General features: G+C 43.6%; 2 protein-coding genes across 3 annotated transcripts in view; one reads left to right on the top strand and one right to left on the bottom strand.

Moving 5' to 3' along the window:
* Positions 1 to 5173, top strand: part of SLC22A3 (solute carrier family 22 member 3) — a 45488-nt gene extending 40315 nt beyond the window's left edge. Inside the window, exons 9-11 of one of the 2 annotated variants that reach the window (XM_034765281.1) lie at positions 1533 to 1645; positions 3364 to 3463; positions 3604 to 5173. In XM_034765281.1, coding sequence (XP_034621172.1) covers positions 1533 to 1645; positions 3364 to 3463; positions 3604 to 3658 — 268 coding nt within the window. In that variant the 3' untranslated portion in view covers positions 3659 to 5173. Of the gene's footprint in view, positions 1 to 1532; positions 3336 to 3363; positions 3464 to 3603 lie in introns of those variants that run through there. The other variant, XM_034765280.1, reaches the window with a different exon arrangement.
* Positions 5174 to 8342: 3169 nt separating this feature from the next.
* Positions 8343 to 27994, bottom strand: part of PLG (plasminogen) — a 63954-nt gene continuing 44302 nt past the window's right edge. Inside the window, exons 13-19 of the mRNA XM_034765279.1 lie at positions 26830 to 26923; positions 23191 to 23311; positions 20313 to 20387; positions 16362 to 16502; positions 13153 to 13259; positions 11527 to 11672; positions 8343 to 8823 (exon numbers count right to left, since the gene is read on the bottom strand). Coding sequence (XP_034621170.1) covers positions 8662 to 8823; positions 11527 to 11672; positions 13153 to 13259; positions 16362 to 16502; positions 20313 to 20387; positions 23191 to 23311; positions 26830 to 26923 — 846 coding nt within the window. The 3' untranslated portion in view covers positions 8343 to 8661. The remainder of the gene's footprint in view (positions 8824 to 11526; positions 11673 to 13152; positions 13260 to 16361; positions 16503 to 20312; positions 20388 to 23190; positions 23312 to 26829; positions 26924 to 27994) is intronic.

The following is a 27994-nucleotide window of genomic DNA, read 5'->3' as shown; positions in this document are numbered from 1 at the left end:
ATTAGTTCAGCACTCCCCCAACAGGGAGTCCAAACAAAAAGGGCAAAGGATACCAGTCCTTCAACCCCAAAGCAGTCCAGGTCCACCTGGCATGCTTTGCAAGGCAAATAGGTCAGTATTCTTTGAGTTAGGGCTGGATTTCTGTAACCCCTTTGCAGTCCAAGGGGCCCAGGCTGAGCATTCTGGGCTGAAAGAAAGGGAAATTTAGAGATTCCTCTACTTATTCAGAGGATCTAGGCAACAGAGGATCTTCAGCAGCCGTTCTAATCAGCATTCACTATTCTGCGGATTTAAGGGGTTGGCACTCTAGCTCTGGATTTGACTTTACTCTCTTAAGGAACCGCCCTTTTTCAGAGGCAGCATGCTCCAGGTAGGACTTGATTGTACCCAAAGGGGCTTGTTAACCCCTCCTGGCTGGGATGGGCACTTGCCCCACCACCATAATCAAATAAACTTTGAGTGTCCCTAAAGATAAAATGTAGTAGAAAATGTACCCAATAAGAAAAGAGACCTGTTCAACTAACCTATTATCTGTGCATCAAACCAATTATATATAAAACATTCCTACTGTCAAGACACTTGATTTACTGAGTAACTAGATAACCTGGTAATTGTTACCCTTAGTCTTCCATTCTTCAGCTTCTTTTTGTCGGTTTCTGACTCTCACTTGTGTCATGTTGAAATTAGACTGGACGATCTTTGGTTTATTGCAACAGTCTTAATAACGTTTGAAGATAAAATAAGAAAGTGAATGGCTATGCAATATATCTGGATTTTAGTAAAGCATTTAATACAGTGTTTCACAAACTCTTTCAACATTAAATTTAACTTGGCTTGGGTCTGAGCATTTTAAAGATGGGAAAACAGGCACAGAGAACTCAAATGAAGTTGCGCCAGGTTATCCAGGAAGACTGTGACAAAACTGATTATAGAATCCCAATCAACCAAGAGTATGTCTACATTGCAAATGGAGGTGTGACTGTAGCATGTGTAGATACGCCTGAGCTAGCTTTAACATAGTTAGCACAAGTAGCAATAGCGGTGAAGCCATGGCAGCTTAGGCTTCAGCATGGGCTGCACAAGCCCACCAGGGACCCTGGGTACTCACTTGGGCAGCTACCCACACTAAAGTCCATGCTGTAGCTAAAGCAAAAGGATCGTGTCAATAGTACTTCATCTTAGAAACTGGTTAGTTTAAAGGTCTGAATGCAGGAAGGCTTTGTGTGCAGTGATTTAGTATTAGTGTTCCACAGAGGTACAGCTTCTGAAATCCCATTAGGGAAGATGACTGGGTATTTCGCAATCTGATGTACCAGTGGCAGAATCTGGCCCTTAACATTGTTGGAATTCTTTTAAAATTTCCCACCAGTTCCCGCTATGTTCAATATATTATTTTTCAGTAACCCTCTGTTTTCTCATGAGTTCACTGTTTATGAGATAACTTTGGGCCTAACACATACATCTCCTAGGTTAAATTGTCTTAATCCCTCTAAAATGAATTATATCTTTTTTTTTTTTTTTTTTTTTTTCAGAAACTTTTGTGTTTCCCTGTGTTCGAGTTTGTGTGACCTAGGAGGTATCATAGCCCCATTTCTTCTCTTCCGATTAGCAGCCATCTGGATGGAGCTACCTCTAATCATCTTTAGTAAGAAATCATTTAAAATGCAACCTTGGATAGACTATCTCTTTTGCAAACGGACTGTTCAGTGCATAAGAAACATACTTTACTTACAGTACTGCAGGCTGGGAAAGTGCTGCTTTATTCAGCTCCATAACAAACACAGTGGGGAAAACACACACTAAACAAACAGGAAATAAAGGAAGGGTGGAAACATGGCTCCCATACACAATACTGTGATAATCCAGTTAATCCCTTGATGACCACTTTAGTACAATTTGTTTTTAATCTGCTTCCTAACACAGCTTCTTTTCTTGGGAAGAGTTTTATTGCATGACCTATCTTCCCCCCTAATCCATCATCTCCATCCTCATTGGCCAGCACAGATGACCTAAGTGCAAAGGGGAGCTGTGCTGCATCCTTTCAATGATAGTGGTTACATCAGCTTGCGCACCCACACACATGGAGTTCCAGGAGGCATTCTGGCTGAGTCCCACTGCATTTGTATCCCTCCTAAATTCTAAGCCCTGACTCCCATGGGGAAGACCCCTCAAAAGCCATTAAAAATTTGTTTACCTATCAAAACAGAGGCCTTGCAGCAATGGGTTTCTAACATTTTCTGGATAGTTTTCATATGTGACTACCTTTCATCAGACCAAATAAACAAAGGACCACATTCTCTGCTGTTGGAAGTTAGTATAGCTCTATCCAAGTCAACAGAGCAGATCTGGCCAAAAGGAGATAACCTGGGTTATCTCCCACTTAAGGTCCTGCTTTGCAGGAACATGGGAATTGCCATACTGTTTCAGAACAGTGGTCCGTGTAGTCCAGTATCCTGTTACCAACAGGGGTCAGTACCAGGGGCTTCAAAGTTAGGTGCAAGAAACCCTACAGCCGTATAATCTGGTCACATGGAATTTTCCTGCTGACTTTCAGGTTGGTTTACTCCCTAGTGCATGAGGATTTATAACCCTTCCAAAAAAACCCTTGTTTAATTTGTTAGCGTATATAGTTCTAACTCTGGATATTCTTGTTATTCGTATATATATATCTTTTTTTCCCCCATGAGCTCTTGGCCTCAGTGGTGTTTTATGACAATGCGTTCCACAGGCTAATTGTGTGAGCAAAGTATTTCCTTTTGGTAGGAAATCCTGAGTCTGAAGACTGAATCATGTTTTTCTGAAAAGAAACATGATGAGGAAAGAGTAGAAGGGACAGAACATAGAAAAAGAAAGAGAAATGGATAAAGAGGATTTGAAATACAAAGTAAAAAAGAGAGAAGAAATTTTTTTTTCAAATTAATATTGCTCCAACCATAGCAGTATCCAGATGTTCCAGTTTACACCTTTGTAGTCAAAATTTCTGCTGCACTCTGAAGACCTGATCCTCAACAACATTGTGTAACTGGGTGTAAAATTATCATCTGTATTTTCATCAGGCCCAGGAGCCCCAGTCATTGACCAGGACCCCACTGTGCTAGGTGCTGTACAAAAAAACAGTCCCTGCCCCCAAAGACTTTACAATCAGCGTGGTAACATTTCACATCTACTTTCCCAAAATGTAAATGACCAAATGAGAAGCAAGGCAGGGGAGAAATGGGCCTTCAGCTTTCACTTAGTGGTTTAGGAGCAACTTCAGGTCTTTCTACCCTTTTCTTATTTTGTGCCACAAAACTGTCCTGAGAATGAGAAAAATGGCAAACCAATTTTGGTTCTTGTTTTCTTTTTCTTCAATGCCTGTCATAGGTATACTTGCAGTCATTTGTGGGATCTTAGTGCTGTTTTTACCTGAGACAAAGGGAATTTCCTTACCAGAGACAGTGGAGGATGTGGAACAGCTTTCCAGGTACTGTCTTTCCTTCAATATTACATTGGTGTGATTTTCTGAGCAAGGGGCAGGGAATTGTACATTTTTACTGAAAATAAATTGGGCAGTGCTACAGCTTAGAAATATAACTCTTCTCTTTTCTCCCTCTGTTGCTTCAGTCTCCAAAGAAAAAGTGGCAGGAAAAAGAAGCATCAAGATACCGCCTATATATGATCTTTCTCTAAAAGCACTGAGCAAAACATCCCTGTTCTCACACCGGGAATTTGGTTTCCTCCTGATAACTGCTTTAAAGTCCTCTGGATTGAGCTGTGTCACAAAAGACACCTCCAAGTACTTCTTTTAGGAATGAAGATGTTCTAAATAAGCGTTGTATTTTTATATAGCTACAGAATAAATACATATTTTCTGAGTCCATTGTTTCCAGGAAGGGAGCGTTGTGTGGTTCTTGTTAGAGAATACCCACTTCAATCAGCTGCTTTGCCTGGCCCAGTAAGCTCTTACTTATTTGTATATGTTTGGGTCATTTGTTCATCCTTGATATTACAATAATTTGGGGAAATTGTGGTTAAAATTGTGATGGTTTGGGATGGGGGAAGCAGAATTGGATTAGTTTTGTGCCCCACCGAGCGATAAAGCCTCTGAAAAATCAGAAAAGCAAACGAGGAATTGCTTAGGAAACCAGGGAACTGATGACATTCAGGCTGGAGAGAGTGGGAGCCTCATTTCTAATGTGTAGGTGTCAACAGGATATTCTTAATGTTTGGGACGGATTGGTATTGCAGAGTTGGTGAAGGGACTATAGGATAGAGTTTCTAAATTTAGCAGGCACCATATTGTGGTTGAACAATGAATGCTCCAAACTGACCATCTCAAAAGCCTGGCATGGAGGAGCAATTATTTGTAAGATGGGGTTTCAAGAAACCATAGGGGGAAATAACCAATATACAAGGTGCTTCCTTCATTACTGCAACTTGGTGAGCTATATACAGTACATCAACACTTCCTAACTCTTCCCAGCCCATTCCACCCAACTGCCATGTCTGCTTAAAGAAAACAGGAACCATGCTAGCAATAAAATACATGCATGCTTGGAACAGGCAACAGAAGGAGAGACCATGGGACGCAGAAGACCAGCAGAACTACTTTTCAGTAAGAATTTCTCCTGACACGTAGTCAAATGACAGTAAGACATCTGGCAAAACTCCCTACAGACTAAAAGGAATGGAGCCAAATGTGCACCTCTGTTAAACTATCTGGTTAGATGGTTTGTAATGCCAAATTAGAACACATTGTATTTTGATGCTGTCCCTGAGAGACAATTGTTCTTAAGCTACTAAGAGATGCCAGGATTACCTGAACAAATAGACATTCTCCTAAATGGATAGTGGACTTATTTTAACCTTTCTTGTTTATTTAGTGTTTTTCTCGAGTCTTAAAGTACCTCAGTATAAGAGCTCCCTCAGCTCTGCAGTGGTGTCTGTGGTTTGCAGAGGAATCCGTGGGTAATTTTAATTATATTGGTTATAAGCAGAATTGCTTGACGTTTTCTGTGGCAGAGGGAAGTTTGTGTTGTATTGGTCAACTGCCTGCAGTTGCACTTTGTTATTGCTTGATATGTGATTGAGAATTTAAGGCATCAGAACTTATTTTTCAGGCCTTTCTAATTGTACACCTCTACCCCGATGTAACACGAATTCGGATATAACGCGGTAAAGCAGGGCTCGGGGGGGAGGGGCTGCGCACTCCGGTGGATCAAAGCAAGTTCGATGTAAAGTGGTTTCACCTATAACACGGTAAGATTTTTGGCTCCCGAGCACAGCATTATATCGGGGTAGAGGTGTACTTTGCTCAGAGTGGCATTCTGTATTGTCCAGAATAAAATGTAGACAATGTATGTCAGTATTTAAAATAACTGAATGCCTGCATACTCCCTGTTAGGAATTTAAGGTCTTTTTAAGCTTACAATTTTGTGTGTGTGGATCAGAGAACAAGGTGGGGGAGGTAATATCTTTGATTGGACCAACTTCTGTTGGTGAGAGAGACAAGCTTCTGAGCTACACAGAGCTCTTCTTCAGGTCTGGGAAACTAACTTAAAATGTTGCTGCTAAATAAGTCAGGCATGTATCTGTCGATGCCTTCGGACTCTTTAATATGATACTATTTTAATAATAACCTGGGTTATATTTTCAGGTTAAGTATGTATACTATACAGGAAAGAGGAAACTTGTGCTAATGTTCACTGATAAGCAGACGGAGAAGTAAAATCTCAGTCCCTGTGAGAGTTCCTCCATATTAATTGTAGCACATTAGACAGTGATCTGTTATAATACCCAGAAATGCCAAAATCCCTTTGGTGACCTTAATTAGGTTCCATTCTCTTTGTTTTACACAGTCTTTTGGCTTGTTTTATTAATATTTTGGTAGAAGGAGAGGGATGAGATGGTGGAGGTACATTGAGGTCTAAAGTGTGGCACCCCCCTCCCCCACAGTGGGAAATAGGGCTTATATGTATATGGACCAATAATTATGCTGCTTATAAAAATAATTCTTTTAATTGCAAAGTCACATCTGCTTTTAAGTATAAATGTCAATGAGTTAATCATTTCTGAGCCTTATGGGTGAGTCCTACAAATTTCTCTAGCAGGGATATAATTTTCTATTAAAGTCTATAGGTGAATGTTAAAAATTCTATCAAGAGGAAATCACCCTCTAGGATTCATCCCTATTAATTTTTACAGGACTTTTCTATGAGAAGAAAAAAGGGAACATTTTATCAGTCTTCTAGGCAGTACTTCCAACGTTTGCTCCGACACTTCCTCAACATTTTTGAGCCAGCAGAAGGAATAAGTGAAGACATGGTATACCCAACCATATGCCCTCCAAACTGAGCACCGGGTAAGGAATGATTCAAGAAACACATTTAGGGCCTGCTTCAGAGAGGTGCTGGGTGCCCTCAATACTCATTGCAGTCAGCAAGAGGCAAGGGGCTCTAATACCCTTAGGACTGCACAGTTAAGATGTGATTTCATTTATCATGGAGTTTCTTACATATCATCTTTTAGTGCCTTTATATCGAGTGTGATCTGTTTAAAAGTCAAAGGGTGAATTTTCCAACTGTCAGTACAGCATACTCAACATGGGCTATGGAAATCAAGGAATGGATTCTGACTGCCACTTACACTATCACTAGGAATAAAGATTTTGTCATCAGAATTTAGTAGACAGGGCTGCTGAATAGGAGGCACAATAGAAATCAAGTCATTCTTCCATGCTTGTATTGACTCTGTGAGGGGTTAACAGGAGCAAACATTTGGTTTTGTTAAAGTAAGCAGACTTGACTTAAAAAAAAAAACCCACAGGAAGCAGATTTTCTGGATCAAAAAGTCCTGAAGTGAGGGGTCTCCTGTAAAACTCACAGATGAAGAGTGTGATGATGACAGTTTTATGTAATGGCCGAGATGGGTGGCTATTTCAGTCAAGCCCAGCGTGATCATTATGAAGCCCATTGTGGAAATTATTTCCAGGGATAGGGCTGGAAGGTGAAGTACTGGGTGTACTGACAGTAGTAGCCAGACAGTATGATGGTCTTCATATGGGCGGCACGTCAGACCTTGTCACAAGAACAATCACATTTCTGATGTGGTCTGGGAGGCAGAGATGTCTATGGAATGAACTATTGAAGAATCAAGGTCAAATTCATATCACAAATTAAATGTAAAAATCGTACTGTGGGAGCAAAAGTCTTTCTAAAATGTTTATGAGGTTTGGTAGTTTATTATGATATGGATGGAACAAAGAACAGATGACTGGCATCCGAAAATGTATAACAATCTCTGTGGCGGGTAGGCACTCAATATTATTTTTCTCTTTTTCCTTCCCTCTGTTGGATTTCATGAGGAAAGCTGTTCTTGTAGCACCATGAGGTATTAGCTGTGGCTTAATGTGTGATGCTTTATGGACAGAACTCTCATTAGCAATAATCACACAAGGGTGTAAATCCTTCTCTATCAGGAAGAGAAAATATACAACTAAAGCTTGTATAGTGAGGCAAGACTGGTACGGAGGCTCTTATGCCATTTTATTATGTGCCATTATGGGCTGTCATTCACTGCTGTAAAGACTTGCATCACTAGCTGCTTCTGTCTTCACCACGGACTAGTTGGAGTGGAAGGTCTACTTGCTATTCAGCATCTTATGTTCCACACCCCATTCATATCTTTGTGCTGATACAGAAGTGTCCATAACAATAAAAACGGCATTTACAAAAAAATGAGTTTCTCCTCTCTCCTGCCAGATGTATAGAACACCACAGGAAAATGATGCATAAGCTGACATACACACGGGGCAGCTGAAATACAAGGGGTCTCCTCTGTCTTCCCTACCACCTGGCTGCTATGAGAGTAGGTAGTCTCCCCTTTCTCTTGACCCTCCCCCCCCCAGAAGGGATGAATTTTCCCCATTTTCTGGCTCACAGATAGTGTATGGTGAGGGTATTTCTCCTTCTCCCTGCTGCACCCTTCTGGCTTTTGGTGAGAGTGAAAGAGAATTCCAGTGGCTTTTTTCTTTCTTCCCCTCCCTGGGTAGAGGGTGGAGGAAAGCAAAACCTCTCTAGCACCTGCTTTCTGACGTGTACAGGGCAGAGGGTAGGGAGCATCAGACAGCGAATGTATCATACTCTTGAACTCTATTAGAGCCACTTGCTGTCGCCCTGAAGAACCACATGCAGTCCAAGATCCATACATAGAGGACCACTGCTTAATACCACTCAGTTGGGTGCAACTAGTGTCCTGTTAGAGGCTAGGAAAAGTAAACTATTGTCACTAGTTACTGCAGTTCAAGAGTAGTTCTATTAATATCCTGAGAGCACAAAAACAGAAGGGAAAGTAAACACTTTGTGAACAAGTTATTTATTTTATTGCTCTGGTACCATATCAAGGATTAAAGTATTTGGGTCCAGTTATGGAAAAGAGGGAATAGGATATTTTTCAACAAGTACCTCACAAACGTGTGTTCATTGTAGAATATAAAACACACCAAAGGAGGCTAACAGTCAGTTTGGTTTCTTGGCAATGACTGTTAATTTACAGTAACTTACAATAGATGACAATATTTATTTCAGATTCTTGTAAATAATTTTGATTTTAACACTATATTTGGAATCCCACGTCTCTACTTTGTGCATTGCCTTCCAGGAGGGATCAGTGAATCCCCAGGCCTTAGCCGGTACGCATTACCCTCTCAATCCAACCAACAAACCTAGAAACTCGAGCATAAACACCAGGCTTCATGGCCTCTGCACAGCCCAGACCCCAAGAGGTGACGCCATGAACGAAGAATTTTTCTTGCTCAATACATATTAGGGGTCCTCCACTGTCACCCTACAAAGAAGAAGAAAGAGGGTTGCTACCTTACTGAGAGCACAATATGCAAACAGTAACATGCGGGTCAGAGGCACAGAAAGGGAAATATCTCCACAGCCAAGTATGTGGTCATAAGAAAACACTTCAGCTGGGTCCGGGGAGCGATGCTTTCCCTGCCTGCATGTTGGTTTTTTTTGCAGTGGTGCCAATTAAGGGACCTGGTTGGGTGTGAATGTCCTCTGTGTTGCCCCAAGGTTTTTGGTCAAAGTTCCATACGCCGTGAAGATTGTTACCTCGTCACTTTTAAGCAGCAGTCTTATAGTAAATCATGGCTGTTGCAACACTTCAGCTGAGTGGGTGAAATGCCACTGGAATTTGGCCCAGCCACCACTCCGTCCGGATGGAGGGGTGGCCAGGCCAAATGGTTTTGCGACCTGGTGCATAGGGAGTCTATTCCTGTGCAGGGGAGTCCACGGAGAATTCAACTCCTGGCAGCACCAGCTCATATAAGAGAGGGGAGACTAGTGGTACAAGTAGAATTCATTTCCTACTGGTATGCTGCACCAGCTAAAGGGGGGAAGGGGCATGTGACTCCTCAATTGACCCTACCCTGCCCCCAGCCTGGGCCCCATGCTCTCCCCCTCCGCTCCCCTCCCCATGATCCATTGAGGCGGGGCTCTGTCCTCCTCCCGCTGTGCTGGAGACTTCTCCGGAACCACACCAGTGAAAGGAGCAGAATGTGGGGCTGCCCAGCGGTCCCACATCAGCAGCTCCTCTGGGACGGCTGTACCATCCCCAACCCCGCCCCCAGCCTTTCCACGCAGCTGTGTCTCCTGAGTCCTGTCCGGGGTCTGTACAGCAGCCCCGCCAGAGGACAGAGCTGCGGGGGTGAGGCTAAGGGCAATAGAGCTGCGCCGGAGGAGCTGCCGATGTGGGCTTCTGCTCCTTTCACCGCTGCGGTTCCTGGGAGAGTCCTGAACTGTAGGGCTCTCCTGGGAACTGCAGCGGTGAAAGGAGCAGACTGTCGGGCGGCCCCACACCAGCAACTCCTCCAGTGCAGCTGTACTGCCCTGAGCCCCGCCTCCAGCCCTGTCCTCCGGCGGGGCTACTGTACAGACCCCAGACAGGAGACGCAGGGACACAGCTCTGTGGAAGGGCTGGGGGCGATACAGCTGCACTGGAGGAGCTGCTGGCGTGGGGCTGCCCCATGTTCTGCTCCTCCTATGTCTTTCCAGTACGGCGTACTGGCTATAAATAGCGTACTGGTATGGCATACTGGACCATCCTGCCCTACTTGCACTGCTGGGGGCGACTCCCCAGCTGAGGGTGACCTGGGGTCCCTGCTGGGAAGAGGCATGAGCAGGCATCAGAAAAGGGTCTCTGCGGGGGGTGGGCAGGGACTGGAATTCACACACACACCCCTGAAATATCTGAATTGACAATATTGCTTTTCTGTAAAGCTGCATCTTATCAACAGTACTCGAGACAGCCAGTCATGAAACATATTTGTAGAATCAGAGAAGGATGTCAAGGGGCATTTGACTGCACAGTTAACCCTGTTCTTCCGCCATTGAGTTCCTCTCTCTCCCACCCCCACTTCCTTCCTTCAGAACATCCCATCAGTTCTCCTACTCCTCGCCCGCTGAAGCTTTGGCTCTTCAAGTGAGGTGGCACTACTACTGTTGCTACCAATGCCTGTGAGAGAGCTGACCCCTCTTCCTTCTTACTCCCAATTCCTCCTACACAGTGATACCCACACACACCAAGTGGGAGCTGGGGGAGAAGCAGAGGGCAGTGAGCGTAGTAAATAAACTGGTCAGGGAAGAGAAAGGAACCTTAGCAGCTACCCTCTCACTAACCCAGCTGGCAAAGAGAGCATCTCCTCTGAGTGAGTGGGGGGATCAAAGGGTTTAAAAAAAACTTTTGGCAGCTGGCCAGAAAAGCAGGAGGCAGCACTGGAAAGCTAGGGCGCAAGAGAACAGATCTGAGCTTCTGTCCAAATTCTAGACATTCAGTAGCTTCTTCACACCCTATGTCCCACCTGGTCACAAATTTACTGCCTGTAAATATCAGAACCTTGATTCAAGTGCATATGCCCATTGGGTGACAGGCACATCACGGAGATTTCTGCATGCTCAGGAAATACCATTAACATTGCTGGTCCAGGAGGCCAACTCAGGCAGGTTCATATTTACTTTCAGCCGCCTTTACCAAGGAGTCCCAGCTTTTCAATGAGGAAAGCTCCTAGCTTGATCCCTTTATTCAGATAGGTTAAGGAGCATTTCTAAAGTCCTTTCACATATTCAAGGAAATCAGAAAACTGGAAACACTTCAATCTTAATCCTTTGGACTGAAAAAAAAAAAGCCTTTCTACACTTATGAACATTCACCACTAACACGCTTTCCCCTAACAAGAGAAGTGTCTAAGGAATACAGCATGGACTACATACACACAGGGTCAACTGTAGATTTTCACACCTACTCACTGCTTCGGATGAGGGGGACAATCTAGCTATGAATTATCTCCAGCTCTGGTTGTACCAATGGAAGAAGGAGCGAGGGAGAACTAGATTCTGTATGTATTTTCAGCTCTTCACTTCAAGAGGGTATTGCGCCATGAGTTGCTGAGGCTAATACTGTGCCCCTAAAGGACAGAGCCCAAAGTGTCATTTGTCTTGTTTATGCTTAAAGCCAGTTTTGATGTCACCAGTCTTTTCTTACCTGGCAGCTGTCAGTACCACCATCAATATTCCCAGCACAGAGCTCATGGTTTCTAACTCTTCCATTCAGAAATTCGGGGCGATTGCACACTTTATTCTCGATCACAGGGAAGCCAGTTTCTTTAAGTTTACCTTCTCCACCAGTACCTTTGTGAGTAAACAACAAAATAAGAATAAATTGCACAGATAAATGAACTCCAGAGCAGAGGCAGTATGATCCCCTGGATAGGGTGTTGGCCTGGGAATCGGGAAACCTGGCTTCTGTTCCTGGCTCTGCCACTGACTCACTGTGGGCCTGATCCAAAGCCCGTTGAAGTCAATGGGAGTCTTTGCCCAAGTCACTTAACTTCTCTGAGCCTCATTTCGCCCATCTATAAAATGGAGACAATACTGATTATTTTCCTTTGTAACGTGCTTTGAAATCAATAAATAAAAAGCAGCAGTCGATACTCTGTTAGTATTGACACAGATTGTTTAGTACTGATAGGATTTCATTAAGGTGAAATAGCAGCACGGCTGATTTAGCAAAAAAGATGAAGAAATTAGCTTGGATTTATTTTAAATCTAGCTCACGTCTGTTAAACCTCAGGGTGGGAAAATCTGTAATGGTCAAAACACCTGGAAGCCAATGTGATGTTGGGATATGACATTTCAAATATGCATCTACCCACCTGCAAGATGCCACAGACCCCCCCTGAGGCCAAAGAAACCCACAGTTGAGAGCAGGAGTCTGACAGACCGTTTGCTTGAAACATCATAAAGACATAGGTCCCAACCACTGTGGAGACTGGGAATGCTGAGTCCAGACGCGCCTCGCATCTTGAAGAAGATGGGTTTTTAAGAGGCGGGTCTTAAAGTGAGAGTGGTGGTCTGGCAAACAGGTATGTGAAGGACATTTCTTATGTAGGGGTGAAGATGGAAAAATGTGCACTGATGGGAGTGGGAATCAAATGGGAGTATTGTCATTATTATGAACCATGTGTACTGGCTAAGGACCAACCAAGAATAGGCCCCAATGTGCTAGGCACTGTACATGCACAAAGTAGCTGATCGTCCCGGAACAGCTTGCGGCCTAAGCAGACAGGACAGACACAGGATGGGGGAATGGCATCACAGGTATAACTGAGGGGATAAAGAGGTTGGAATAGGAGGCAACGTTCTAGTCAGGCAGGGCCATGTGGCAGATTTTGAAAGTGTGGACAAGAAGTCGCCTTCTGAGTAAGGATTGGAGTCTCTGTGAGAAAGTCATTCAAGAGAATGACCTAAGTCAACATCATGTAGTTTAGAGTAGGGGCAAGGCTAGAAAAATTTCCCTCCTGACTGTGCAGAAACCCAAGCTGGGGCAACAGACAGGAGGATAAAGAGGGAAAGAGTTGACAGATTTAGGTCTGATTCTCCTCTCACTTTATACTGCTTTTATAAAGGTGTAACTCCATCGATTTCAATGGAGCACTCCTGAATTGTGAGAATCAAACTCAGAGAGAGAGGGAGATGGAAAGAATGACATTGCTAAATGATATTTGCTGTATGGTAAATACTGATGTATATTGATTTGTTTTTTTGAGCACAGAGGGTGCACACATTTGGGGTTTGCATTGATCTTTCAACTGCACTGAATGTGCCTCACCTTGTGTTTCTCCCCAGCCAGTCACATAGCATTCTGCTCTGTTTCCTAACATCACATTTTCTGAAGGCAAACAAGCTGGGATCACTTCATTGTTGATTACTGCAGGACTGAAACAAAACAAAATGAAAACCAAATCCACAGACGCATAGCTTTAGCTGGTTTGTCCCTGATACCATTTACATTCTGAGGCTCTGGAGGGAGACTTGGTGCACAATGGGCTTGGTTTTCAGAAGTGCTGAGCACTGATCCCCAAATGAAGTCAAGGAGTATAGCCCTACAAGTCTTGAAGTTGAACATTTTTTTTAAGTGAGGTGTTCTCTCAGGCCCCAAACAGCTTTCTTCTTAGGACCCTCCCACAGTGTGGTGCATGTACGGGCAAGGGGAGAAGTGACGAGCAGTTGGAGAGACTTGGCAGATCCTTCTGGAGGGGAAGAAATAAAATTAAATAAATCAGAGAATTTGCCAAGCCACAGCGTGACAGATCTGATTTCAGAGGTGCCTGCTTGGATGTCTAAGCAGGATCCTGGACAGGGCTTCAGGCAAATGCAAATATACACAGGCATTTTCAGTGTATACCACAAGAGATGCCTGACTATTATTGTATCGCGGCCCAAATGCTCAGCCTATCATTAAGTACTCAGATGGGCTGGGCACTGGGTAGTTCCACCAGAGGAAGAAATCCTCCCACCCAGGCCAAGGAGCAGCTATGGAGCGGAGGCACCCCATGGCCATTACTGCAGCCCTATCTCTCCCCTTCCTCAAGATGGGAGACCATGATAGGAGCCACAAGGCAGAAGATGCTCCAGCCCTACCCCTATTTCTGTTCCACTTCCACCCACCCCTCCTCTGTGGTGCTGCCACTTAGCAGAATTCCAGCCTGTGGGGAGTCAGGAAGGCACCCTCTTTTGCAATCCCCCAAATTTGTCTCCTCCCTTCCCAAAATTGTGTAACAGAATCACACTGTTTCTGTTGGCAGGGGGCCCTCCACATACTTAGATGACAGAGCAGGGTCTGTCACATGCCTAAACATAACCATCTTGAGTCTTAATTGCCCACATGCTAGCAATGCAACTGGACTGCTCGGGATTCAACCAAGATTCAGATGCTGGATGCTTGGGGATCTGATTCTTTCCTTGCACCTTGTGCAATCATTGACACCTGTGTGACATGGGCATAACACCCATCTCTTTCATCTTGGAGAGAATATCTTCTGCAGCAGAAAACAAGAAATTCATTTCTTTTTCAAGATCCACAAAACCTAGCAGGTCTCAGGCCATTTTCCATGCATTGACAAAGAGTCAGGTTTAAATAGGATTGCTTTAGGATCCATATGAAACTCTTCTGACTAACTCAGGGGCCCTGCTCACACTTCAAATTGTGGCTTGCGGAGGTTGAAAAGGGAACAGAGATTTTTCAGGATCAGACCATACCTCTGACTTCTCTCCAAGTTTTGACTCTTGATTTTAGATGTTCTAAGAAACTTTCTATTAGGCAGTAGTGGATTTAGGGTTAGTGGGGCCCTGTGCTCAGCTTCATTTTTGAGGCCCTTCCTTGGGACCCAGCCAAGAAAAAGAACATTCTCTCTCATCTCCCGCCCCTCCCCCCGTTTGTCAATCTTTTTTTCTTCATCCTCCTCCTATAAATAATAGGAAGTAAATGAAAATAAAGTGAGGTACCTTGTTTTTGTAATCTAACATTTTTCCACAGACCACTTGAAAATCACTGAGGGTCTCGGCGGACCACTTAATGATCTTTCCAAATATTGTTTGTACCGTTAACTAACTATTGTAAAGCACTTTGGATTAGAGCGCTTTATAAAAAAACGTAAAAAAACCCTTTGGGTGAAGGGTCTGGCCAGGATTTAGGGTGCAGGAGGGGGCTCAGGGCTGGGGATGCAGGGTCTGGGAGGAAGTTAGGGTGCAGGAGCAGGCTGGGGTTGGGGTGCAGGGTCTGGCCAGGAGTTAGGTGCAGGAGGGGCTCAGGGCTGGGGCAGGGGGTTGGGGTGTGGAGCGCTTACCTGGGGCAGCTCCCTTTTGGTGCGAGTGGTGCAGGTGGAGATTGGGGGGGGAGTGCAGGAGTCAGGGTGGGCAGGGGGCTGAGTGTGTGTGAGAGGGGTGCAGGAGTCAGGGCTGGGAGTGTGTAAGGGGGGTGCAGGAGTCAGGGAGGGCAGGGGCTGAGGGTGTGGAGGGGCAGAAGTGTGGGGAGGTTGCAGGAGTCAGGAGGGTAGGGGGGTGGGAGTGTCTGAGGGGCTGCAGGAGTCAGGGAAGGCAGATGGCTGGGGGCACGTGAGGGGGTGCAGGAGACAGGGCTGGGAGTGCAGGGTCTGGGAGGGAGTTAGGGTGCAGGAGGGGCTCAGGGCTGGGGCAGGAGGTTGGGGTGTGGAGCACTTACCTGGGGCAGCTCCCATTTGGTGTGAGGGTGCAGGTGGGGATGTGAGAGGGGTGCAGGAGTCAGGGCAAGGAGCATTATTAAACCTCTTGGGATCCTTTTGGAATGTGTTTGACACGTAAGTGTAATTTTGATTTATTTAATACAGGAATGCAACTTGAAAAATTCTGCCTGCCATATTCCTTTAAAATCTCTTTAGTCAAACCACGTAATTTAACTATGTTTCATCTTGAGAAAAGAAGCTTGATGGGGGACCTATAACAGTCTTCAAATATGTTAAAGGCTGTTATAAAGAGGACAGTGATCAGTTGTTCTCCATGTCCACGGAAGATAGGACAAGAAGTATAATGGGCTTAATCTGCAGCAAGGGAGATTGAGGTAAGATATTAAGAAAAACTTTCTAACTATAAGGGTAGTTAAGCTCTGGAATGGGCTTCCAAGGGATGCTGTGGAAATCCCATCATTGGAGGTTTTTAAGAACAGATTAGACAAACACCTGTCAGGATGGTCTAGGTTTACTTGGTCCTGCCTCAGCACAGGAGGCTGGACTAGATGATGTCTCCAGGTCTCTTCCAGTCCAACATTTCTATGATGGAAACTGGTCTGTTCTGCAGTATTTTCAGTATGCTGATCTGTCATTAATATGTATTCTGCATAGATGTAAACACATTTTTGAAGCTTGTAAGAAATGCTTAGAAATGACTTTATACACTTAGTGGTATGGGTAGCCTACTGTCACTTCCACCCCATGTATTTGTCAAATCTAAATCCAGACAAGGACACTCATGACTTTAGGGGGAAAGCCTTGGCTGAAACGATACCTGCGCATCTTCAGCAAGGCAATGTCTGCCCCATTAGGTTCCTTGAATATTTTCTCAACATCTCGGATTTGCACAGACGCCTCATCTGCCTTTTCAGTGTGTAGTCCAAGGAAGATTCTATATGAAGAAGGTCTTGATGACCTGTAAGAGGTGATTTCATATGGTGAGGTTCTATACAGATAATCAGAGCTTGCACCCCTGCTGAGTGGGGAGCAAGTCCTGGAGAACTGTAGTTGATAGGGAGCTGGGACATACTGATGATTTTTGCAAAAATCTAAGCATTAGTTATTTTTTAAAATGTTTAGCTCTGATAGTTATGAAGAAATCCAGAGTCTATAAAGTGATGTCATGTTTTCTTCCTGAATCTGCAGATATACTGCTCCAGTGGCTCTGCTGCTGCTCAGAACTTTCCCAAGTAGCAATAGTGGACATGTGATCAATTTCACAGCTGCTACTCAAAATCCTATGAGGGAAGGTGCATCGTGGGTACTGTGAAAATGACAATGTTTGACCAAGATACAAGCAGCAACAGAGGCAGGTAGCAGAGCTATTTACTGGGGAGGAAGACCCGAAACAAGATGTAGACATATGCTCTCCCCCTCTGCCCCAGCAACCAAGAGACTGGGAAAAGTGTAGAAGAGTGTTGACACAAACCCTCCTTATGCAGCAGCAGCCGGACATGGGGATTGATAGAGTGGTAGAGAGCCCATCTGTCTTTGCAACACCCAGAAAAGTGGGGGAGGGCAGAATGGTGCCATGGTTAGAATGAGATGCTAGGAATAGGATGGGGGTAGAGGAAGGAGGAACTCTGGGAACTCTATCAGCAACCAGAGGAAGGTAGGCATGGGAGGGGTGGATGGGGTGCACAGATTACTACAGTGATGGGTGTGGTGTTCAAGAGCCTACATAAACAAGGGAGCATCACTTTTATCAGGCATCGACCTACCAGACACTGATATGAAGGATAGCTCCTTCAGTAAGTTCAGGAGATAGCACCCTGATATTAATCACAGCATCCTTCCTTTTAGCTGAAGCCAGGGTGGTGGGATCGGGTAGGCTTCTCATCGGGGTGTTTTCACTGTTATTCCCACTAAATCTTTCATATTGAGCTAAAGCCAGTGGTAGGTAGAGTTCTCTAGCTAGTAGAAAATTTGTCACACTCCAGATCCCAGAATATTAAAGGAACTGCCACATGAAATCTCAAGCCCAACAGCAAGGATTTTTAATGTATCTGTAAAATCAGGGGCCATACCCTATGACTGGAGAATTGCTAATATAGTTCCTATTTTTAAGAAAGGGAAAAAAGTGATCCAGGAAACTACAGGCTCATTAGTTTGACCTCAATTGTACTCATGGTCTTGGAAAAATTTTGAAAGGGAAAATAGTTAAGGACATAGATGTAAAGGGTAATTGGGATAAAGTATAACATGGTTTTACAAAAGGTAGAGCTCTTTCTTTGAGAAGATAACTGATTTTTTTAGACAAAGGAAAAGCCCTAGATCTAATCTACTTGGATTTCAGTAAGGCACTTGATATACTTCCACATGGGAAATTATTAAACTGGGGAAGATGGAGATTAATATGAGAATTGAAAGGTAGATAAGGAGCTGGCTAAAGGGGAGACTACAACGGGTCATACTGAAAGGTGAACTCCAGCCTGGAGGGAGGTTACTAGTGGAATTCTTCAGGGATCAGTCTTGGGACCAATCTTAGTTAACATTTTCATTCATTACCTTGGCACAAAAAGTGGGGATGTGCTAATGAAATTTGCACATGACACAAAGTTGGGAGGTATTACTAATACAGAGGAGGACCAGAATATCATACAAGAAGATCTGGAGGACCTTATAAACTGGAGTAATAGAAGTGGGATGAAATTTAATAGTGCAAAGTGCAAGGTCATGCATTTAGGGACTAACACCAAGAATTTTTGCTATAAGCTGGAGACTTATTAGTTGAAGCGACAGAGGAGGAGAAAGATCTAGGTGTATTTGTCGATTACAGGAGGATTATGAGCCGCCACTGTAATGCAGCCATGAAAAAGGCTAATGCAATCCTAGGGTGCATCAGGCGAGATAGGGGAAGTGCTATTGCCATTATACAATACACTGGTGGGACCCCATCTGTAATACTGTGTTCAGTTCTGGTCTCCCATGGTTAAGAAAGATTAATTCAAACTGGAACAGTGAAGAGAAGGGCTACTAAGATGATTAGAGGACTGGAAACCTTTCCTTACAAAAGAAGACTCAAGGAGCATGGCTTGTTTAGCCTAACCAAACAAAGGCTGGGGGAGATATGATGGCTCTCTATAAATACATCAGAGGGACAAACACCAAGGAGGGAGAGGAGTTATTTAAGTGCCAGTGCTGACACAAGAACAAATGGCTATAAACTGGCCATCAACAAGTTTAGGCTTGAAATCAGAAGAAGGTTTCTAACCATCAGAGGAATGAAGGTCTGGAACAGCTTTCCAAGGGAAGCAATGGGGGCACAAAACCTAACCAGCTTCAAGACTGAGCTTGATAAGTTGATGGAGGGGATGTATGATGAGACTGCCTACAATGGCATGTGGCCCATCTGTGACTGCTAGTAGCAAAAATCCCCAATGGCCAGAGCTGGGGCATTAGATGGGGAGGACTTAGAGTTATTACTGAGAATTCTTTCCCAGGAGTTTGGCCAGTGGGTTTTGCTGACATGCTCAGGGTTCAACCTATCGCTATATTTGGGGATGGGAAGGAATTTTCCTGCAAGTCAGATTGACAGAGATTCTGGGGGGTTTTCGCCTTCCGCTGCACCATGGGGCACAGATGTCCCGATTTTATAGGGACAGTCCTGATATTTGGAGCTTTTTCTTATATAGGCACCTATTATCCCCCACCCCATCCCGATTTTTCACACTTGCTGTCTGGTCTCCCTAGTCACAGGCCACTTGCTGGTTTAAACTTGAGTAAATGGGGGATTCTCTGTAACTTGAAGTCTTTAAACCATGATTTGAGGACTTCAGTAACTCAGCCAGAGGTTCAGGGTCTATTACAGGAGAAGGTGGATAAGGTTCTGTGGCCTGCAATGTGCAGGAGGTTAGCTTAGATTATCACAATGGTCCCTTCTGGCCTTTAGGTCTATGAGTCTATGTAATCATATTTTTGGCCATCTCTTGTATCAGAATCTGAAAAACAAAGCAGTTCTGGTCTCAGCTGGGATTTTTCATCTATAAATGTCATCTATGTGACAGTTTGAATGCAACAATAAAACTGCAAATATTGTAACTCTTATAGCTACAGCAACCATGAAGTCAGATGACTAGATACTCTGTTTTGGATGCAGAGTTTTGCTTATTAAGGTCTCTTCAAGTATTCCACTAACATTTATTATGACATGAAGCTTTCTTTTCAGCCATCAGTATGTCAGCTTCACATAGCTCGGTGACTCCTCAAGATAGTAAGTTGCTCTCTTGAGATATCTGAGCATCTCTCGTTTATTACACATGCACAAAATCAGGGCCTGACTGTGCTGCCCTTACAGATCTGAACAGGTACATTATTCAGTAAGGATCCTCACTGTTACCCTATCTCTTTCTCTCTGCTCTAACTTGAATGAACTGAGCTTGGGGATGAGAAGTAACAGAGCAGTTAACCACTGTAAGAGCCATCATGTAGGTGCAGCATTGGCTGGTTAAGAACATAAGAATGGCCCTACTGGGTCAGACCAAAGGTCCACCTAGCCCAGTATCCTGTCTTCCAACAGTGGACAGTTCCAGGTGCCCCAGAGGGAATGAACAGAACAGGTAATCATCTAGTGATCTATCCCCTGTCGCTCATTCCCAGCTTCTGGCAAAAACCAGCTTCTGGTTCAGACAGATCAAAGAAACACCTTGCCAGGCACATTTTTTCCCCTTTGATATTCCTCTCCAGTTGTAGGAAATAGCTGCAGCTGGCTACAACAGACACTTACCGCTCTAAGCAGTGTTTGGCGGTAAGAACCCACTGTGGGGCTATCAGAGTGCCACCACAAAAGTGCATGTTGAAACTGGAATAGAAAGGAAAGGCATGAGATTAGTTTGAGAATGTGAAGTTAATTCTCCACTATCACAGCAATGCACAGTGAGGACTACTAGTAAACTATCAACTTTGCTTATTCAGGAGCTTTTAGGATTCCCAGATTTTATTCTACAGATCATGAGAAAGTAAATACTGATTTTCATCAAGAGCTGAGGTTTGGTTGGCTCAAAACATGAGAAAAGATAGTTGACACCTATCTTGAATTTTGAAAGATTGTCCCAATTTCAACAGGAGTGTTCTGTGTTCAGAAGTATAATCAATATTATGACATATATTAACTAGGGCTATCAAGCGATTAAAAAAATTAATCGCTATTAATCGCGTGATTAAAGATTAATTGCACGATTAATCGCATTGTTAAATAATAATGGAATACCATTTATTTAAATATTTTTGGATGTTTTCTATATTTTCAAATATATTCATTTCAATTACAACACAGAATACAAAGTGTATAGTGCTCACTTTACATTTATTTTTATTACAAATATTTGCACTGTAAAAACCAAAAGAAATAGTATTGTTCAATTCACCTCATACAAGTAGTGTAGTGCAATCTCTATCATAAAAGTTGAACTTGCAAATGTAGAATTATGTACAAAAAAACTGCATTGAAAAATAAAACAATGTAAAGCTTTAGAGCCTACAAGTCCACTCAGTCCTACTTCAGCCAATCGCTCAGACAAACAAAGTTGGTTACAATTTGCAGGAGATAATGCTGCCCGCTTCTAGTTTACAGTGTCACCTGAAAGTGAGAACCGGCATTTGCATGGCACTCTTGTAGCAGGCGTTGCAACATATTTACGAGCCAGATGTGCTAACGATTCATATGTCCCTTCATCTTCAACCACCATTCCATAGGACATGCGTCCATACTGATGATAGGTTCTGCTCGATAACTATCCAAAGCAGAGCAGACTGATGCATGTTCATTTTCATCATCTAAGTCAGTAGAAGGTTGATATTCATTTTTGGTGGTTCAGGTTCTGTAGTTTCTGCATCTGAGTGTTGCTCTTTGAAGACTTCTGAAAGCATGCTCCACACCTCGTCCCTCTCAGATTTTGGACGGCATTTCTGATTCTTAAATCTTGGGTCGAGTGCTGTAGCTATTTTTAGAAATCTCACACTGGTGTCTTCTTTGCGTTTTGTCAAATCTGTTGTGAAAGTGTTCTTAAAACAAACATATGCTGGGTCATCATCTGAGACTGCTATAACATGAAATATATGCAGAATACGGGTAAAACAGAGCCGGAGACATACAATTCTCCCCCAAGGAGTTCAGTCACAAATGTAATTAACGCATTATTTTTTAACGAGCATCATCAGCATGGAAGCATGTCCTCTGGAATGGAGGCTGAAGCATGAAGGGGCATACAAATGTTTAGCATATCTGGCACGTAAATACCTTGTAGTGCCGTCTACAAAAGTGCCATGCAAATACCTGCTCTCACTTTCTGGTGACACTGTAAATAAGAAGCAGGCAGCGGTATCTCCTGTAAATGTAAACAGACTTGTTTGTCTTAGCGATTAGCTGAACAAGAAGTAGGACTGAGTGGACTTGTAGGCTCTAAAGCTTTACATAGTTTTGTTTTTGACAGCAGTTATGTAACAAAAAAATCTACATTTGCAAGTTACTCTTTCATGATAAAGAGATTGCACTATAGTACTTGTATGAGGTGAATTGAAAAATACTGTTTCTTTTATCATTTTTACAGTGCAAATATTTGTAATAAAAATAATAATATAAAGTGAGCACTATACACTTTGTATTTTGTGTTGTAATAGAAATCAATATATTTGAAAATGTAGAAACATCTGAAAATATTTAATACATTTCAATTGGTATTCTATTGTTTAACAGTGTGATTAATCGTGATTAATTCTTTTAATCGCGATTAATTTTTTTTTGAGTTAATCGCATGAGTTAACTGCGATTAATTGACAGCCCTAATCTTAACCATTTGGTTTGTGGTGTCCTACTGGACAAATTGCAAAAGCTTGTAACCCTGCATAGCTGTGAGTAGGTGACTTGACCTATAGCAGTGATAGACATATATCACGGATGCCAAAGTATACAATTTTCATTGTCTCAAGGACAATATTTTTTATGGTGACCAGCAGATTTTTGTGGACATTTTCATCGGATCTTTTCTTAGCACTGCTAGATCTGTATAACCAACCACAACCAACATGACACTGAAAATGTTAGATCATGGAGATTATGGTTTTGATGCAGCTCTGATCAAAGTCAATGGAAATATTGCCATTGGCTCCAATGGAAACAGGACTGGATCCTGTATAAGCAGGGATGACAGAAAACCATCTCTACAAATTTTAAATTGCTGGCTCCACCCCTGGGTCTAAATCCTGATGGCAGGATACAAATAACTCCCGTTGCGTTCAATGGGAATTATTTGTTTCCCATGTCAGTAAAATTAAAGCACATTTTGGAATAGTGGCTCAAATCTGCCCTATGTAAATGTTTAGGATGAAATAGGAGGGGTTCTAGTTAACTAAATTATATTGACTAGCTCGGGACACTCTTGTCAAGAGGAAAAAAGGTTGTGCAATATATTTTGTTTAAAAGATTTATTTTAGAGGCATTTCAGTTTGGAGGCATTTTTAGGGAGAGATCAAGACTAATCTCCAGAAGGCGTCAGCTCCACATACAGAAACATGAAGAGTTAAGTCCTTTCTGTAAAGTTGTTACTAAGGAGTCCCCAGGTAGTGAGGTGCTTTGTAAGTTGTAATGCAATGTGGAATAGTTATACCTTGTCCTGAGACTGATTTGCCAGGGCCAAGAGTGTGGATTTGAAACACACCCGCCCACAATCCTTGTAGGGCACAGCTTTGGAGCAGTCTTGGCTTTTCCACACTCATATTTGGGAGGAGCTAAAGAATGAAATGAAGTCAACCTGAAGAATTTTAAAGCAACTGTTATACCATCCACAATATATTTAAATAAACGGAGAGAGGAAGGCTATTTTATCTTTACACCTTCTCTAGCTTGTCACTCTTTATGAAGTGATTACACAGCAAAAACTGCAAAAACATTGTTAGGTTATTCTTTCCTGGAACAGTTAATTATGTCTGTGACCAAAATATTGCTTTCAAGATGACAACACATTGATTTATATGGCAAAGAGTTTACAGATGTATCATTTGGCTATCAACAAGTCAGAAACAAAATAGGGCTAAAATTACAATAAGGGGGAAAGAAAAAAAAGAAAACACAGTCCCCAAATTGCCTCAGTAAGTATCCTTCCATCTCTGACCGAGTACAGCAACCCTAAAAGCCATAACTTCTGACTGCATTTAAACTAATCTGTAGCAATGGTAAATGAAGTTCAGTCACTGTCTCTGTGTTCCCTGCCAATGGATAAGCTTTCAGAGCTGTCCCTCTTTAAAAGTGTTAGGGAAATCCAGGGCCATCCTCTCCACCGGGGTCTGAGCCAGGGCATAATGGTGGGCAGCTTACGGCTGCCTCCCTGGATCACCTGCTACCAGCACCCTCTCTTCTCACAGGGTAAAGTAAAGAACTGAAAATAAAAATAAAGTTTCTGCCCTTCACAATTTCACCAGTCCTTTCTTTGCAGGAATGGTCAGGCCACAGTAGCTCACTGGGGAGTGCAGTTTACTTCCACTGTCTTCCTGCCACTTAGCTACTCTCTCTAACCTCCTCCTCCAGCCTTTGGAGGTGGGGTGGGGTGGGGTGAGGGTGCCTGGGCCCAGAACAGCTCTTTAATCCCTTCTTCTCTAGTGTGGAGTTTGTATACCCCAACAGTGACCCACCACAGTAAAGCCAGTGGGGTTGGTTTACAGGTGTGGTGTGTGTATCTTGCAGAATCCCTTACTCTGCTTATCTGCTCTGTTCTGGGGTTTGGTCAGGGATACTCACCAAAGGACAAGCATCACGTGTCCATCTTACAAGAACACAGAGTGGAGAAATGATATACATTCTTTGGGCAGGGATTGTCTTTTTGTTTTATGTTTGTACAGTGCTGAACACAGTGGGCCGTGGCCTCTAGATGCTACCGTAGTACAACAACACATAATTAATTAGCTGACAGGCAATCCAACTCCCAGCCATAGGCTGTATTTTCAAGCCCTTTTGTGTGTATGTTAGGTACAGCATAAGCACATATTTGCATATACATTAATTTAATTTTTTAAAGGTTTCCACTAGTTTGGTTATTTTTAGGGAGAGATCTCTCAAAACCACCTTTTATTAGTTACTGTTTCAAACAAGTTGTTTTGGGAAAATGTCTGTGGTCCATGTAATATTTGCCATTACAAGCAAACCAGAGTGCTCATGTTTTTCTGAACTTTCAAAATCCTATTCCAAAGAGCTCAAAAGTTGGAGCTACATCTTGACTTCCATATGCAGTGAGACCTTCTATTTAATTCAGTGGGTCCCAGGGTTTTGATTTGCACACAGTGTCTTAGATATGAATTATTAACCCTTGCAAAATAAATAAATAAAATCTTTAGAAAGCATGTAGTGGGGATAGTCTCATTTCAGGTCACTGTTGTTGTGGTTATTTATTTGTATTGCAGTATGGCCTACTGGCCACTACCTCATTATGCTAGACACTGTACATACATAACAAAATGCCAGCCCCTACCACAAATAGCTTACAATGTAACTGTAAGACAAAAGACAACAGGTGGATACAACAAACGTGGGGGTGGAGAGCACAAGGTAAGAGTGAGATGATTATGATCAGTGTGGCAAGCAGCAGTCACAGCCCACCGCTGCCTGCGTTTTGTCAGATGTGTGCCTGCAGCTCCTGTTCATGTGTCCCAGAAGCTAGAATACGAGCCTTGCTCTTTAAATTCAATAAAAAGCGTAGAGTAAAATATGCGCTCTTCAACGCTTTCCCTTTCTTGACCCCCAAATGCCTTTCAAGTAAAAAAATTAAGGGGCTTTGCTCTTAAATATATAGGGCCAGATGCACTCCCCAGCCACCATGAAGGGCATTTTGCCAGGGAAGGGCAGATGTAGTTTTATGTCTAGGGCTACATCTACACTACAGGGAGGAGTCGATTTAAGATACGCAAATTCAGCTACGTGAATAGCGTAGCTGAATTCGACGTATCGCAGCCGACTTACCCCGCTGTAAGGACGGCAGCAAAATCGACCTCTGCGGCTTCCTGTCAACGGCGCTTACTCCCACCTCCGCTGGTGGAGTAAGAGCGTCGATTCGGGGATCGATTGTCGCGTCCCGACGGGACGTGATAAATCAATCCCCGAGAGGTCGATTCCTACCCGCCGATTCAGGCGGGTAGTGTAGACCTAGCCTAGGACTGCACCCCTCCAGCAGAGGATCCCAGGGAGATGCACTAAATAAGAGTATCTCTAGGTCAGCCTGGCTCAGCCTTCTCCTTGCTTGTGCCAGTTGACAGAATAGCAGTGAAAGCAACCTGCAGATTTAAGGCCTGATCCAAAACCCACTGAAGCCAATGGGAAGACTCCCATTCAAGTCAATGGGCTTTGGATCAGGCCCATACTCTGGGGTGGGGTTTAATTACAACTGCGAATAAGAACCTCTATGTAGAGTTTGCCCAATATGTTTTAAGAGTGACTTGTGATGTGGGGTGCTTCAGTTTTTGGATGACTACCTCCAGCAATGACAAACAGCATATTCTGTAGAGATCGGACAATCTTGTCGCGATTACGCACCCAGGGCCGGTGCAACCACTAGGCGAACTAGGCGGCCGCCTAGGGCGCCTAGTGGTTGAGGGCACCTAAAAGCCTGCTCAGGCGAGGAGGTGGAGTGGAGGTGAGCTGGGGTGGGGGGCGCGGGGAGGGCCGCCCACAGTAATGGGAGGCGCACAGGGGAACCGCTCTCTGCCTCAGATCACCTCCACTCTGCCTCCTCCGCTGAGCACACAGCCCCCGCTCTAATTCTCCTCCAATCGGTGCTGCAAGCCTGGGAGGGGATGAGAATTAGAGCAGCGCCGGCGTGCACAGTGGAGGAGGCGGAGCGGAGGTGAGCTGGGGTGGGCTCCCGGGGTGGGGTTAGCTGCCGCAGGCGGGGCAGCAGGCGGGGTTAGCTGCCGCGGGGCGGGGCTCCTCTGGTGGGAGGGGTGGGTGGGCGTGGTTAGCTGCTGCGGGGGCGACGGGTGGGGTTAGCTGAATAGGGGGTGGCACAAGGAGGAAGTTTCGCCTAGGGCGCGAAACTTCCTTGCACTAGCCCTGTAGGCACCACTTTCTTATCTAAACTTTAGCTGATCATTACCAGCAGATGCTGTTGTCAGTTACATGGCGCTATAATTTGAAATATAAAGCTGTTGTTAAAGCCTGTCTTTTCCACTCAGATTGAAAAATAAAATTACCCATCGCAAGTGTCATAAAACATTTTCAAAAGTGTAAATGGGGGAGACAAGACTCTTTAAAGAATAATTACGGCACTTGGTGATTTCACAGTATTCCCAGGCTTTCCTCGGGTCTGTCGTATAGCACCAAGGACCATTAATATCTCCGTCAGGATTCCTGCAATACTGTAATAAATACAGAAATGAATAAAGAAACAGTAAAGCCCTGAATATTAGGAAGGGAATTAAAAAGTTATTGATTTATGCTTTTATAATAAATAAAAGTTTTATAATAATATTAAATGTTGGATTTTTCCCCCCAGACACTATTTCACTGTTTTGTCGATAATCAATTATTCTCATTGCAATAAAATCCTTTGTTTTCTTTTTCTCAAAACCGTTAGATGAATTTAGTGAAATGTCATGAAAGTAAAACTGATACAACTTTCTTCAGCCAGACAAGCCACAAATAGCAGAGCCAGCCTGAAACTCCAATTGCGCCTATGGACTCAAGGGTACAACAAACATCAGATGGGACTTTCCTACAGTGCACAGTGTTGGCCTAACTCTGTTACCTCTGAAGTCAATCAGAGTGGTTAAGCCAATGCTAAGCACATTTCCAAATCCCACTTTGTTTTTAAGATCTTGAGGAGATGGCAAAGAGCATCTGTTTTGAGGTTTGCAAAGGACTCCGTATGTCATGGGGCCAGGCAGGTACAGTGGAAGCTTCTCTTACATAGCTTGCCAATGCACATCAATCCCAACCTGCATATCAATGCTTAAATACCGCAGTGCTAAGAAATGTCTAAATGTTTCCTCTCCTCTCCACCATTTGTGTCAGTTGTGAGCTGCCCCCCTGAGAAGGCTGCCAAATCTGCTGAATTCTTTTGTGGGTTTTTTTGTGAATAAACATACCCAATATCATTAGCATATGTTTTTACACAGGCTTTTTCTTGAGTTAATACTTAGGAGGGAGGGAATTGCTTTGGATGTGGGGTGGGAGCTAGAGTCTTTTCTATTGGGAAGGTGCTATGGTGTAAGATGTAATTGATTTTATCTGCACTCAGAATTTTATCTCAAAGCATTTGAAAAAAGAACTGCCAAACAGGCTCTCGCCCCAAATTCAGCCTAGGGCATTAACCAGTTATGCCACCTAGCAACAGCTTAGGGACAAATCCATCTCCCTGGACTCAATCTGAAATTCTGGGCCAGGTGCTTGGGATTTGTGCAGGTGGTAGGAAGGGGAATGAATCTTTC

The sequence above is a fragment of the Trachemys scripta genome, chromosome 3 (genome assembly GCF_013100865.1).
Source record: "Trachemys scripta elegans isolate TJP31775 chromosome 3, CAS_Tse_1.0, whole genome shotgun sequence".
NCBI classification, from domain to species: Eukaryota; Metazoa; Chordata; order Testudines; family Emydidae; genus Trachemys; species Trachemys scripta.
The sequence above is the reverse complement of the archived record's forward strand: the minus strand, read 5'-3'. Positions and strand labels throughout refer to the sequence as shown.